Below are 14,104 nucleotides of genomic sequence, written 5' to 3' on the forward strand. Positions count from 1 at the left end.
CCTTCATATTCAATTCATCCTGTGCCCTCTATGTATACATGTACACACATACACTTATATATATATATATATATACACACACACACACATACACCCTCCTATACCTACATATATATGTATGTATACACATATATATACTTATATATTCCCTTTAACTATCCTCATACTGAGAAGTCTCATGAGTTACAATTTTCAGCTTTAATAAGTTCTGTATGATTTCTTTTTCCTCTTTACCTTCTCATGCTTCCCTTCTTGTATTTGAACATCAAATTTTCTGTTCGTCTCTGTTTTTTTCATCAAGAATGCTTGAAATGCCCTATTTCATATTTTCTCCTGAAGCATTATACTCAGTTTTGCTGGGTAGGTGATTCTTGGTTTTAATCCTAACTCCTTTGACCTCTGTAATATCATATTCCAAGCCTTTTGATTCCTTAATGTGGATGCTGCTAGATCTTGTGTTATCCTGATTGTGTTTCCACAATACTCAAATTGTCTCTTCCTGATTGCTTGTAATATTTTCTCGTTGACCTGGGAACTCTGGAATTTGGCTATAATATTCCTAGGAGTTTTCTTTTGGGTATCTTTTTAAAGAGGTGATTGGTGAATTCTTTCAATTTCTTTTTTGCCCTCTGGTTCTAGAATATCAGGGCAATTTTCCTTGAGAATTTCTTGAAGGATGATTTCTAGGCTCTTTTTTTTGATCATGGCTTTCAGGTAGGCCAATAATTTTAAAATTATCTCTCCTGGACCTATTTTCCAGGTCAGTGGGTTTTTCCAGTGAGATATTTCATTTGCCTTCTATTTTTTAATTTGTTTGGATCTGTTTTATAGTATCTTAATTTCTCATAAAGTAATTAGCTTCCATTTGCTCCAATCTAATTTTGAAGGAATTATTCTCTACAGTGAGTTTTTGAAATTCCTTTTCCATCTGACCAATTCAGCTTTTTAAGGCATTCTTCTCCTCATTGGCTTTTTGGGCTTCTTTTGCCATTTGAGTTAGTCTTTTTTTTTTTTTTTGCTTTTTGGAGGGGGAAGGTAGGACAATTGGGGTTAAGTGACTTGCCCAAGGTCACAGGGCTAGTTTTTGTGTGTGTATTAAGTGTTGGAGGTCGGATTTGAACTCAGGTCCTCCTGACTTCAAGGCCAGTGTTCTATTCACTGCACCCCCTAGCCACCTCTGAGTTAGTTTATTTTTTAAGGTGTTATTTTCTTCAGTATTTATTAGGGGTCTCCTTTAGCAGGCTATTGACTCACTTTTTTTTGTGACTTGCCCAAGGTCAAACAGCTAGTATGTGTTAAGTGTCTGAGGCCAGATTTGAACTCAGGTCCTCCTGACTCCAAGGCCAGTACGCTATTCATTGTACCACCTAGCCACCCCCTATTGACTTGATTTTCATGATTTCCTTGCATCATTCTCATTTCTCTTCCCAATTTTTCCTCTATTTCTCTTACTTGATTTTCAAAATCCTTCTTGAGCTTTTCCATGGCCTGTGACCAGTTCATATTTTTCTTGGAGGCTTTTGATGCAGGGGTTTTGTCTTTGTTGTCTTCTTCTGGTTCTATGTTTTGATCCTCTTTGTCCCTCAAAAAAGAGTCTACGGTCTGATTGCACTTCCTCTGCTTGCTCATCTTGCCAGCCAATTACTTAACTTTTGATCTCTTTGCCACAGTAGAACTCTGCTTCCAGAGTAGAGAGTTCTGTGTCCCAAATTCTGGGGTTTTGTGCAGCTGTTGTCAGAGCTATAAGGAGGACACCCTCTCTACAGCCCCCACAAGCTCTGGCACAATAGCGTTCTTCACCCCAGGACCACCACCCAAGACTGCAACCCAGATCCAGGCAGGTCAAAGCAAGAGCAATTCCCCTTTGAATGGTCACTTGGAACCCCTATGATCTGTAGACCAGGAGCTCTGGAGGCAACTACATAGCAGTAACTGCAGCCACCACACCACCACTAACTCTATTACCCCAAGGGCAGTGCCAGATCTCTTCTCTCACCCAGTTCCAACAGAGTGCCCCACTGACCTTTTACTTACTCTTTGGTGTTTATGGGTTGAGAAGTCTGGAAACCACCATAACTGCCATTGATTCACTCTCCTGAAATCTGCTCTGGCCAGTCTGGGCCACAAGTCTTGGCCAGCACAGCTCATGTGGGACTGTGTGTAGCAGCAAGCACCCCGGCGTCCCCAGGGTGTGCTGCTACCACAGGTTCTTGGATCTGCTTTGTTAAAGGAAAGCAACTCAAAATGGGTTAACAAGCTTACTTTAATCAGTCAGACATATATCGTTTACCCTGTTCAGGAGAAAAGGTCAGCACCCTGAACCTCAAAGCATACAGGCATAATTATCAAGACAGAAACATCAAGTAGACAGATTTCCAAACTGTCCAACCATTACATCCATACCCAGTCAACATCTGGGTTTCCACATTCTGGGTTTTTCAAAGCCGGGGGACTCTCAACAACGGCTTCCCAGAATTCAGATCAAATCACAGAACACTTCTCAAAGTGAGTCCCAAAACAAAGCTACACATCAGGGCTTATATAGCCTTCTCCTGGCTCAGAGAATGTAACAACCTTATTGACCCACTGGCCAATCAAAAAGTATCTACTGAAAAACAAGCCTCCCTCCCCAGGCTTCTGGTGCACTTTAGCCTAGGGGCAGGGAAGATCTTTAAAATTTACATTCGCATTACACTGTGCTCAGCTTCCAGCCTGGTGCGATAGACCCTTCCTGTCAGCCATCCAGGCTGCCTTCAGTGGGAGATTTGTTTCTCTCTGTCACTGTGTGGGTTCTGTAGCTCTGAAATTTGCTGAGTCACTTTTTTACAGTTATTGGAGGTGGTTGGAGCAGGAGCTCAAGCAAGTTCCTGCTTTTATTCTGCCATCTTGACTCTGCCTCCAGAAAAATTTTAAGACATGAGAACTATAGAAAAAGAACTGAAAAAAAAATTAACAACTTGGCATAAGAGGTATAACACTTTGCTGCCTTAAAGATAGAAGTCTCTAAAGAGTTGTCCCACTGAATCTTCAAGTCTAAAGTGGTAAGAAAGACAGATCAGAAAAGAAAATGAGTGGATGCAAAGAGACCAGGAGGGTATAATGAGGGCTTAAACAAGGATGCTGGCAGTAGCAAAAAGAGAAGGAGATGCATGCAAGAGGTGCTTATGAAGGTAGAATTGACTGGACTTTAGAATTAATTAGTGAATATAAATATGAAAAGTGAGGGAAAAGGAAGAAATGAAAATACCAAGGTTTCAAACATGAGAGGATGAATGGTGGAGTCACAGATAGACATAGTCAAGTGAGAAGGGCATGCAAGGGTAAGGAGTAAAAATAAACTTTGTTTTGGATAAACTGGGTTAGAAGTCCTAGAAGGACATTCAGGTTTTTTGTTTTGCTTTTATCCAACTATTTCATAGGCAAGCTGATCCAGAGTTAGAAATACAGGTCAGGACTGGAGATGTATCTTGTGATCTTGCAAGATTGTTCAAACCCCTTAATGTGGGTAACTTTTACTCTCCTTTTGTCTTTTCACTGTAAGGAATCATAAACCTGATTTTCAACTCAATAGGAAAGAGAAAAAAAATGTCATAAAACTTTTCTTTAGGGGCAGCTAGGTGGCAGCCCCAGAGTCAGAAGGACCTGAGTTCAGATCTGGCCTCAGACACTTAACACACACACACACACACACACACACACACACACACACACACAACTAGCCATGTGACCTTGAGCAAGTTACTTAACCCCAATTGCCCTCCAACAAAACAAACAAACAAAAACCAAACTTTTCTTTGGTATATGTAAATTGGGTGTAAGATATGCTTTCTCTTTGTTAATATGTACAGTTCCCACACCTTTCCTCGAAGGTCCTTAATTTTAGGTTTTTGTCAGTCAGCTATTAATTTTATATATAATACTGCTAGTTAGGTAGTTGATATTTAAAATACTGCAATGTGGTTAAGATTAATTTTTCTTTTTTAAAGTTTCTTATGCAAACATTGCCATAGAAGGTAGATTGTTGTGATGAAAGATGAAGTAAGCCAAAGCCTTTGTAATTTAAAACTGATGAGATTTTAAGTTCAAGGGTAAGAAAAAAATTAATTATACGACAGCACTGATCCTTACAGGGTATGTGACACCAACATCCTCCTAGCTATATTAGTCAGAAGGCAATTAATTAAAATGGATGTTCTGCCAAGATTATTACACCTGTTGCTGATGATCCTCTCTTAAATTAAGTCTAATTTGTTCAAGAACATAAATCATAATGTCAGGATTTGTGTGAGAGGTAGGAAAGTCAGTTGCACAGAATAATCTCCCACTGACATTGAGGAAGAAGACATATTAAATTGGTAGGATAGACTGTTGATGGAAGGTTTGAGATTCCATGTGTAGTGGTTTTTGTCTATACTGTATTCTTACAGGAATCATTTGGCATTGGCTTTTGTTTTTTTTTTTGTTCTCTTTATTCATAAGAAGGAAGAGTCTAGATATCATATGAATGCAACTATAGGTAAAACCAAATAAAATTATATTGTCTCAAAATGAAATAAAGTTATCTGTCCACCAGTGTTTCTCACCAAATCAAATTTTTTAAAAAATTATGAGTCAATCAAGTAACAGCTAGTCATAGACATTAGAAATTTTTTGTTGAAATATGTTTTCCAGGATATGAAGAACTGTAGTCAATAATTACCACGTATCCTGATAATGGAAAAGCATTAAGTTATAAGCATGGGCCCAGGTCATAATGATTACATATAAAGTAAGTAATATTCTTTAAATTTTAAGAATTTCTAACTGGATCTAACTTTGCACCATCAACAATTTGACCCAATAAAAATTAGTTAGCACAGTGAGGCAGACTTAACCTGATAAAACAACCTGAAGGGGAAAAAAAGGAGAAAATGATGGAGTCAGAATGGTGAAATGAAAGTCAGCATTTTTGCCTAGTTCTCCCAACATACCTCTTCCACAATCACATGCAGTATACCAAATTCTGATTAGGAAATCTAAGGAAAATCCACAATGAGTTGTTTTTCCAGCCTAGGGCAGCTTAGGAAGACAGAGAGGTCTGTGGATGCAGGAGTTGTGTGTGGCAGCAGCAAGGGTGCTGGTGATGGCAGTGGTGGGGAATATTTTAGTGTCCAGGGATGGCAATAGGGCTTTGATCACCAGAGCTGGAAGAACTGGGGAAGAAAGAAATCCCAAGTGACCCGTGAACCAGGACTAGGAACAGGGACAGGGTGCTTTCTGGCAGTTCTGTCACTCATTAAACTAGGTCGGTTACCATTCAGGGAAGAAAGGAGTACTTGTGGTCACAAGGGAGAGGGGCCCTTTCTGTATCCTGAGCAAGGAACAAATGACAAAAACTTCTCTGTGTGGTTCTGTAATTTCTCAAATATATAAGGAACTGAGTCAAATTTACAAAAATAAGAGCAATTTCCCAATTGATAAATGGTCAGGAGAAAGAAGTCAAAGCTATCAACAGTCATATGACAAAATGCTCTAAATCACTAATTATTAGAGAAATGCACATTAAAACAAGTCCAAGGTACCACTTCTGTTAGATTGGCTAAGATGACAAAAAAAAAGGAACATGAGAAATTCTGGAGGTGTTTTGGGAAAAACAAGCACACAGGGGCACTATTAGTACTAGGAAGTAGTCCTACCATTCTGGAAAGCAATTTGGAACTATAACTAAAAGTTCAGTAAACTGTAAATGCTCTGTGACTCAGCAATACCACTACGAGAGCTATACCCCAAGGAGAGCAAAGAAAGAGGAAAAGGACCCAAAGAAATATTTATAGATAGAAGTTCTTTTTGTAGTAGAATTGGAAACTGAAGAGAGGCCCATTAATTGGGGAATGACTGAACAAGTATAATACTTGAACATGATAAAAAATTATTGTAGTATATGAAATGATGAAGGGGATGGTTTTAGAAAAACCTGGGAAGACTTATGTGAACTAATACAAAGTGAAGCGAGCAGAAGAACAATCTACAGAATAACTAGATTGTAAAGATAATCAACTCTGAGAGACTTAGTAACTATGATCAACACAATGGTTAAACACAATTCCAAAGGACTCATAAGGAAAAATGTCTCTATCTCCCATCTACATGATGAACCATACATCCAGATAGAGAGCTGATGGACTCAGAGTAAAGAATGAAGTATTTTTTTCCTTTTTCTACTTCTTGCTTTTATTTTTTTTTGCAGAGTGAGAGACATGGGTAATGAGGAAATTTGTTCTGCATGACTATACATATTTATAATAGGTTTTATTTTTCTTGCCTTCTCATTGGGTTAGGTATATGGAGAGAAAGAATTTGGAACTGAGGAAAAAAATAGTTTTTTAAAAGTCTCTGGGCTTTAAAAAAAAAGACATGCACTTGGTTTAATAATTTAGCATCAGGAGGTGGAGATGTTCATAGGTATGAAATATTGCTTATATTGTCAGATTTTTTTCAGTGCACTAATTGGCTTTACTGTTTTTTTCTTCTTCTTTTCATTTACAAAAATTCTTTGTGGGCAGCTAGGTGGCACAGTGAGTAAGAGCGCCGACCCAGAGTCAGGAGAACCTGGGATAGGTTCTGGCCTCAGATACTTAACGCCCACACAAAAAAAACTGGCTGTGTAACCTTGGGCAAGTTACTTAACCCCAACTGCTTAAAAAAAATTCTTTGCTATATGAGATAGCTCTGTGGGAGTAGGTAAGAAATGGATAATGGGGAAATTTTTAGGTAGTTTATAAACAAAATATCTTAATAAAAATTATTTTAAAATGAAAAAGACAATATATAGGGTCACACCCTAAAAAAGAGAAAAGAATGAGGTATAAATAGATCTTGACAGTCTACAAATATTTATACTGTTAGTCAAGCATTTATTAAGTACTTATGAATGTGCCATGTATCATGCTAGGAGAGATTAAAAAAAAAAGGCAAACATATGGTTCCTGGACTCCAGGAGATCACATTTAGTGGAATAGCAATGCTGGAAATTATATGAGCAAATGTATATAAATACAAGTGTTTGGGAAAGTCTGTCAGAGACAGCTAAACCAGGTTGAGGTTTACTGACAAGTTTCAAACCTGTCAGTGAGTTACGGCATGTGTACCCCAAGGATGTGAAGACTTCTTTCTGGGGAATGGGCAGATAAGAATAATTTGTTCCAATGGCCATGCAGGCTGCTGAAGAAGATCCTGTGGGGCACTTAGAGCTTGGTCAGACATCGAAGATGCCATGATCATTCACTGTATCCCAGGCAATCACCAATCATCCTGACTTTTCTCCTGCAACTGCACTTCAATGACTGGAAGAAAGAGTCAATCTGACTACTTTGTATAACTCTGCCTCAGTTACATCTAATTTACGTGCAAGTCAAGACATTTCCCTGTGATGTCTTTGGTCCTCTTCAAAAACAAAGAACATCAGCAATTCCTAAAGAACAACTGTTCAGTTCTTTAAAGGGTATCATTTGACATTTTTAGATATGATTTTTATAATTTTTTTTCTTTATTGAACCTTTGAGATGACATTTTTAACTTAATTTGAAATTATTTTTCTAATAAACTAATATTTAATAGATTTTTTAAAAATCTAAAGCCTCCATTTAGTATTTATTGGGTATTGTTCAGAAGTGTTTATTAATATTTTCTTTCAAAATAGGAAAGAGAAACACATATTCCTGTGAATTTTGGAAGTTTCATCTGCTATTAATAAAGAGGTAGAGATGTCTGTTCTGTCTCCCTTGCAACCCCACACAACTACAGCCCCTTGCCACATCATATTAATCCTCTTCTCTAATAGCTCCAATTATCACTACAATCTCAACTTCCTTCCTCCAACAAGCTAATCATTGTAATTTGCCATCTCATTATTTCTCTTCTTTAATCCATATCCCAACCAACTTTCTTGACTCAGATGTATCATATTACTGGGAAGCCTTACCTGATGAATATTTGCTGAATGAATGAATTTATGAATATATAACTTCAGCTAGCAACTGCTGGCACAGTGATAGCACCAGACCTGGAGTCAGGAAGATATGAGTTCAAATGGCTTCAGACATGTATTAGCTGTGTGACCCTGGACAAGTCACTTAACCCTGTTTGCCTCAGTTTCCTCATATATACACATACACACACACACACACACACACACACACACACACACATATATATATAATGAGCTGGAAAAGGAAATGGCAAACCACTGCAGTATGTCTGCCAAGAAAACCCCCAATAGGTACACAAAGAGTTGGACACAACTGAAAAATGATTGAACAACAGTAACTTTAGATCATGCTCTCTCTCCCTTTGAGTCCCTTTGCACTAGTTCTCTATACTGAGTAATTAACTATATTGAGTCTTACTGTTACACGTTTATCCTGTCACTTCAGATGTTTCAATTCATACTTCCATCGGCAATATTTGTTAACACCTACTATATGCATAGTATCCCTCTCCTCAAAGAGTTATTAATCTCTAGTATGGAAGATTACACATAAATACGAGGAAAATAAATCAAATGATAAGAATTAAATAATACCACATAAAATCAAGTCATGTCATAAAGCTAAACATGACTGACTAAACACCTTATTTTCAAACCGATAATTAATATTGAAGGAAGGAGACAGGGCAATGAAGACTTCTTCAAAAGGAAAAAAAATGTGATGGTAAAAAAATAAAAATAAAAATTCAAAATCTTTGTGTAACACCAATGTGGAAAAAAAGGCATTTCTCAGCATTTATTCAAACACATGTAAAAATTGCTGCCCATTCACAGACTAAGTGTAATTCAGGGAGAGAAAGAAAGCTTGTGACAGTTTTGTCATTAAGCATATGCAATGCTTTTGCTATGCTACTGATGCTGGGTTTTTTTTTTTTTAAATCAATTGGGGTTAAGTAACTTGCCCAAGGTTATATGGCCAGTTATTTTGTGCGGACGTTAAGTATCTGAGGCCGGATTCCCGGGTCCTCCCCACTCCGGGCTGGCTCTTACTCACTGTGCCACCTAGCCGCCCCCAATGCTGGTTTTAATAATGCACATTGAAATGATAGCAAATATTGGCAAAGACAACGAAGACCGGTGCAATTTTATATATGCTTCAGGAATTCCATCACCAAATCTGGTCAAGGTAAAAACGTGGTTTTATCAGAAAAAGCAATCATCTCTGCTTACATCTGTGAATTACAGAGCAATGATTGATTAGCTGTTGGGAAGGGGAAAATAAAAACCAGCTGCAAAGCTGGGGAAGGTATGGAGATGGTCTAAATCTAGGCACATCAGAAATAACACAAAAGAAAGTAACCATTATGTATATCTGTAACACACTGACTGCATTTCTAATTATGGTTCAAGCTCAATCAGGCAGTGAAAAAAACATTTCTTAAGTGGCTACAAAGCAGATAAAAGGAAAGGGTAAAAAAGACAAAAATCAATCTCTGGCCTCAAGGACTGTAGCTTTGAATGGAGGGCAACAATGTCTAAACAACTAGTCCATATAAGATATATAAGGTAGTTGGTTGGCACAGTGGATAGAGTGCTGGGCCTAGAGTCAAGTACCAGTTGTGTGACCTTGGTAAGTCATTTCACCTTATTTACCTCAGTTTCCTCACCTGTAAAATGAGCCGAGAGAAGGAAATGACAAAACACTCCAATATCATTATCAAGAAAACCCTAAATGGGGTCATGAAGAGTTGGATATGACTGAAATGACGACCCACAACAAATATAAGATATAGAGAGAGTAGATGAAGGCCACCTCAGGGGGAAAGAGCATTAGCAGCTGAAGGTTGGGAGGAGGTGGGAATGAGAAGGGTCTCCTTCAAAAGGAGAAATTTGAACAGCTATAGAAACAAAAAGCCAGAGATGATGGAGCAGAATGCACCAGGCATGAAGCCAATGCAAAGGAATAAATATGGTGATGAAAGTTGGAAAGAGTATCTTATGAAGATCTTTAAATGTCAAACAGACTATTGGAACTCATTAAACAGAAGAATGACCTAGCTTTAGAAAAATCAACTTGAGGGTGGCTAGGTGGTGCAGTGGATAGAGCACCAGTCCTCGAGTCAGGAGGACCTGAGTTCAAATCTGGTCTCAGACACTTAACACAAAAACTAGCCCTGTGACCTTGGGCAAGTCACTTAACCCCAATTGCCCTCCAAAAAGGAAGAAAAAAAAGAAAAATCAACTTGGCATTTGAGTAGAGAGGATGGATTGGAGGGGGGGGGGGGGGGGTGAGAGCGACTTGAGGCAGGAAAACCAAACAAGAAGTCTACTGTTATAGTTCAGATAAGAGGACTCTACTATAGAGAAAAAGGGACACAGAAGAGATGTTGTGAAGCTAGAATGACAAGATTTTGCAATACATACATGATGAGTGAGGAATCCAGGATCACACCAAGGTTTCCCACTTAGCCTGGTTGGGAGAAAAGCAGTACCCTTTCCAATAATAGAGAAGTTCTGAAGGGGGCAAAGATAATGAATTTTGTTTGGGACATAAGGAGTTTGAGATGCTTACTGGACATTTAGTCAGTATTCACTTTAAAATGTCTAAAAGGCAGAGACATTTTAAACTTTTTTTTAGTAAAGAAACATTAATTTCTCTCTCACTGCTCTCCTTAGCTATTAAGATACCTACATTTAAGCTGCTACTTAATTTTTTAAACTTAAAATAAATTTTAAAAAATTAATTTAAAATTTAAAACATTAGAAATTCAATGAAAATATTTCACTGGTTTAAATGATTTATATTTATTTGAAATAATTAATTCACATATGTAGGCAAACCATTTATATAAATATGATTTTTATATTTACGTAAATAATATATATTCAAATGACATATTGCATATACTTTTTATATTTTTATTTAAAGTTTTTTAAATTTTAAATTATGAGGATCCATCCCTTCAAGAGAAGATTCAACTTGGGTGTTCTGCAAGACTTCTTCTTCTTCTTCTTCTTCTTTTTTTAAGAAATAGGGGTTAAGTAACTTGTTCAAGGTTACACGGCCAGGTGTTTCTGGGTGGGTGCTAAGTGTCTGCGCCTGGGATTCGATCTCCAGGTCTTCTCAACACTGGAGCCAGTGCTCTTACTCGCTGTGCTACCTGGCCGCCCTCTGCAAGACTTCTAATCTCAGCCTGCTCTACTCTTTTCTTTATTTAAATATATTTATATAAAGTAAAACAAACATATTTGTACAAAATATATTTATATAAAATAACATTTATATAAACAACAGAAATATATTTGCACAAAATATTTATATAAAATCTAGAAATATATAAATGTTTATATAAACGTATTTTATTAGATATACATGTATTTTATTAAATATACTCATAATGTAAATTTATCTAAAACTTTAAAAATTTTAATTGTGGAAGTTCATCTCTTTAAGGGAAGATTCTGTTTGGGTGTTCTGAAAATCCTTCAATCTCACCCTGCTTGTCTCTTTTCTTTAAATATATTTATGTAAAATTATATATGTTTGAATGAAGTTATAGAAAATATAGCCATATAATATATGTATATATTTTTGTATTTTAATTTTTTTTAATTGGGTAGGTTCATCTCTTCAAGGGAAGGTTCTGTCTTTGAGTTCTGAAAATACTCTCATCTCACTCTGCTTGGCTCTTTTCTTTATATGTATTTATATGAAATGACATATATTTTCACGAATAGTTACATAAATATATTCACATAATATAGGAATGTATTTTTGTATGTTTATTTTTATTTGAATTGTGGAAGTCCATCCCATCGAGGAAAGGCGGGCTCAGCATGGGTGTTGAAGAAGCCCTCCAATCCCCTGCCCCTCTCCCTGCTCGGCTCTTTTCCCCCTGGGGCCCTCTCTAGGAAGGTGGCGCTGTGGTTTTCCAGGGACCGTCGAGTTCAGCAATTTGCGCTCACAAGAGCAGCGAACCTTACCCCTCTTCTCTTCCCCCACCCACCACCGGCGCCTTTGAGGCTGCGCGCGCACCCTGCCTGACGCTGCCGCCGCACTCGGGAAGAGGGAAAGCTTGGAGGCTGCGAGGCACTCGCCGCGCATCTCACGCTCACGCTCCCCTTCCTCCCCTGGGCGCGAGCCAGGAAGCAGCGGTTCTCTCCGCAGTTTGGAGGCTCCAACCGCTGACAGCCCTGCGGCGGAGGCGGCACCAGCAGCCTGAGGAGGAGGCCCAGTTGTGAACGCTCGAACCAACGCCGCCGGCGCCCTCGGCCTCTCCCTCCCCCATCCCTTCCGGCAGACTCGGGCTCGCCCCCATCCTCCCCTCCCCCACCAGGGTGTGGAAGGAGTAGTAGTAGAAGGGAAAGGAAAAAAAAATGCTGCAGGCGATTATTGGGGTGCTCTTCGACAAGGTGAAGGCGTACATGCGCACCAAGGAGTTCCAGGATTACGTGAGGAGCACACACTTCTGGGGCCCCGTGGCCAACTGGGGCCTGCCGCTGGCCGCCTTCAAGGATATGAGGGCGTCGCCCGAGATCATCAGCGGCCGCATGACGATGGCGCTCATCTTCTACTCGCTGGCCTTCATGCGTTTCGCCTACCGCGTGCAGCCCCGCAACTGGCTGCTGATGTGGTGCCACGGCACCAACGTGGTGGCGCAGAGCCTGCAGGCGCGGCGCTACATGCAGTACCACCAGGGCGCCTACCCGCGATCCGAGTGCATCTGCCCGCCCCCGCCCCCGAACTAGGCCGCTGCTCCCCGCTGAGCCGCGCCCCCCGGCGGGGGCCTGCCCGCTCCAAACCGCGGCCTGATTTTTGTCCTCCGAGCCTCGAACCTCTTCGCGTCTTGCTGTGTTAAGACCCCTCCCCCCTTAAAATTTTTTTTTTAATGGAAAAAGATTAGAAATTTGTGTGGGACTGACTTTTTCAAACAACCCCTCTTCTAAAAAAAAAAAAAAAACCCAAACTTGTTCCTGAGAATCTCTTGGGTTTTCCCAGGAGGCTTTTCTTCCATCTTCAGTCCGTAACACGTTATTAGTTAATTAAAAAGGAAAAGAAAAGAAAAGGTAATCGAGTCGTGGTTATTTTTATGGTCTGAAAACGCTATCGTCATCATGGTTGTCATCATCATCATCATGATTATTTCCTATAAAGAAGGCACCTTCTGTGCACGGGGAAATGGGCAAAGAAGATGAAAACAGGTAACTCAACTTTGAAGATTTGGGGTTAGAACGATTAGCTTTTGGATGATTTCTGAATGGTGGTGAACCTGGAAGCACCTTAATTTTCATGAAGTGAAACTGAGAATTAACTTCAGTTATGGTGGTAGATGTATTTTGGAAAGAGGGCCATAGGCTTCTCCAGACTGCCCAAAAGGAGAGGAGAAGGGGACTGACACCAAAATAAGTTTAGAAAAAATCCTAAAAAATTGAAATTCTTAAAAAAAAATCTTTGTTAATAGATTAAACTTTAAAACTGGATGGGACCTTAAAAGATCAGCTCAACTCTTAACAGCCCCACCCCACCCCCACCCTGCCAGACTCCTAAATGGAATTACAGCATCTTTTTCAATGCTAGAACCTGGGCATAGGCAGAAACACCTTCACAAAGGTTTACAAAACCAACTATTTTCCTACTGGGGGCAGAATATAAAAGGGATAAACTAAAAAAAAAAAATGAGCCCAAAGAAAATTTGATGTTAGGACACTTTAAGTAATGCAGTATTTCTCAGTACATTTCAAGAAACCTTCAAACACCCTAGTTTGTTTTTTTTTTTAACGAACCTTAGTGTTATTAATAATAAACATTAAAAGTAATAATTTTAGAGAATTCTACTGCAGAGGTCTGCCAATGTTTTGTTTAAACCGAAGATTTGACCTTTGGAAAAATTTGAGAAGCACTGCTTTAATGTAAGGAGAATGAGACCCTGAAATACCTTACCAAGGACTCCACAGAACACTAAAAATGGTTTCAGTCAGTCCTCCTTCCAAGAGAGTAGACAAATGGGTAAAGTGAACTGTTCTTCTTGGTTTAGGAGAGTAGTTGGCATTTTGCAGAATCTGGTTAAATTTAGTTCTGCTTTGCAGTCATCAAAACTACTTGGTACTGGCTGAGGAATAGAGGAGTGGATCAATGGA

The 14,104-nt window shown here is 39.0% G+C and overlaps 1 protein-coding gene across 1 annotated transcript; it reads left to right on the top strand.

Moving 5' to 3' along the window:
* Positions 1-12,213: 12,213 nt before the first annotated feature.
* MPC1L (mitochondrial pyruvate carrier 1 like) lies at positions 12,214-13,363 on the top strand. The gene has a single exon (XM_069065672.1). The coding sequence runs from the start codon at positions 12,344-12,346 to the stop codon at positions 12,713-12,715; it is 372 nt and encodes a 123-aa protein (XP_068921773.1). The 5' UTR covers positions 12,214-12,343; the 3' UTR covers positions 12,716-13,363.
* Positions 13,364-14,104: the final 741 nt, after the last annotated feature.

This window comes from Petaurus breviceps, unplaced genomic scaffold, assembly GCF_028583685.1.
Source record: "Petaurus breviceps papuanus isolate PSGF00001 unplaced genomic scaffold, PetGlider_PUasm1.0 90700, whole genome shotgun sequence".
Lineage (NCBI taxonomy): Eukaryota > Metazoa > Chordata > Mammalia > Diprotodontia > Petauridae > Petaurus > Petaurus breviceps.

Coding starts and splice junctions, on each gene's coding strand:
- MPC1L (XM_069065672.1), top strand. CDS start 12,344: ATGCTGCAGGCGATTATTGGGGTGCTCTTCGACAAGGTGAAGGCGTAC.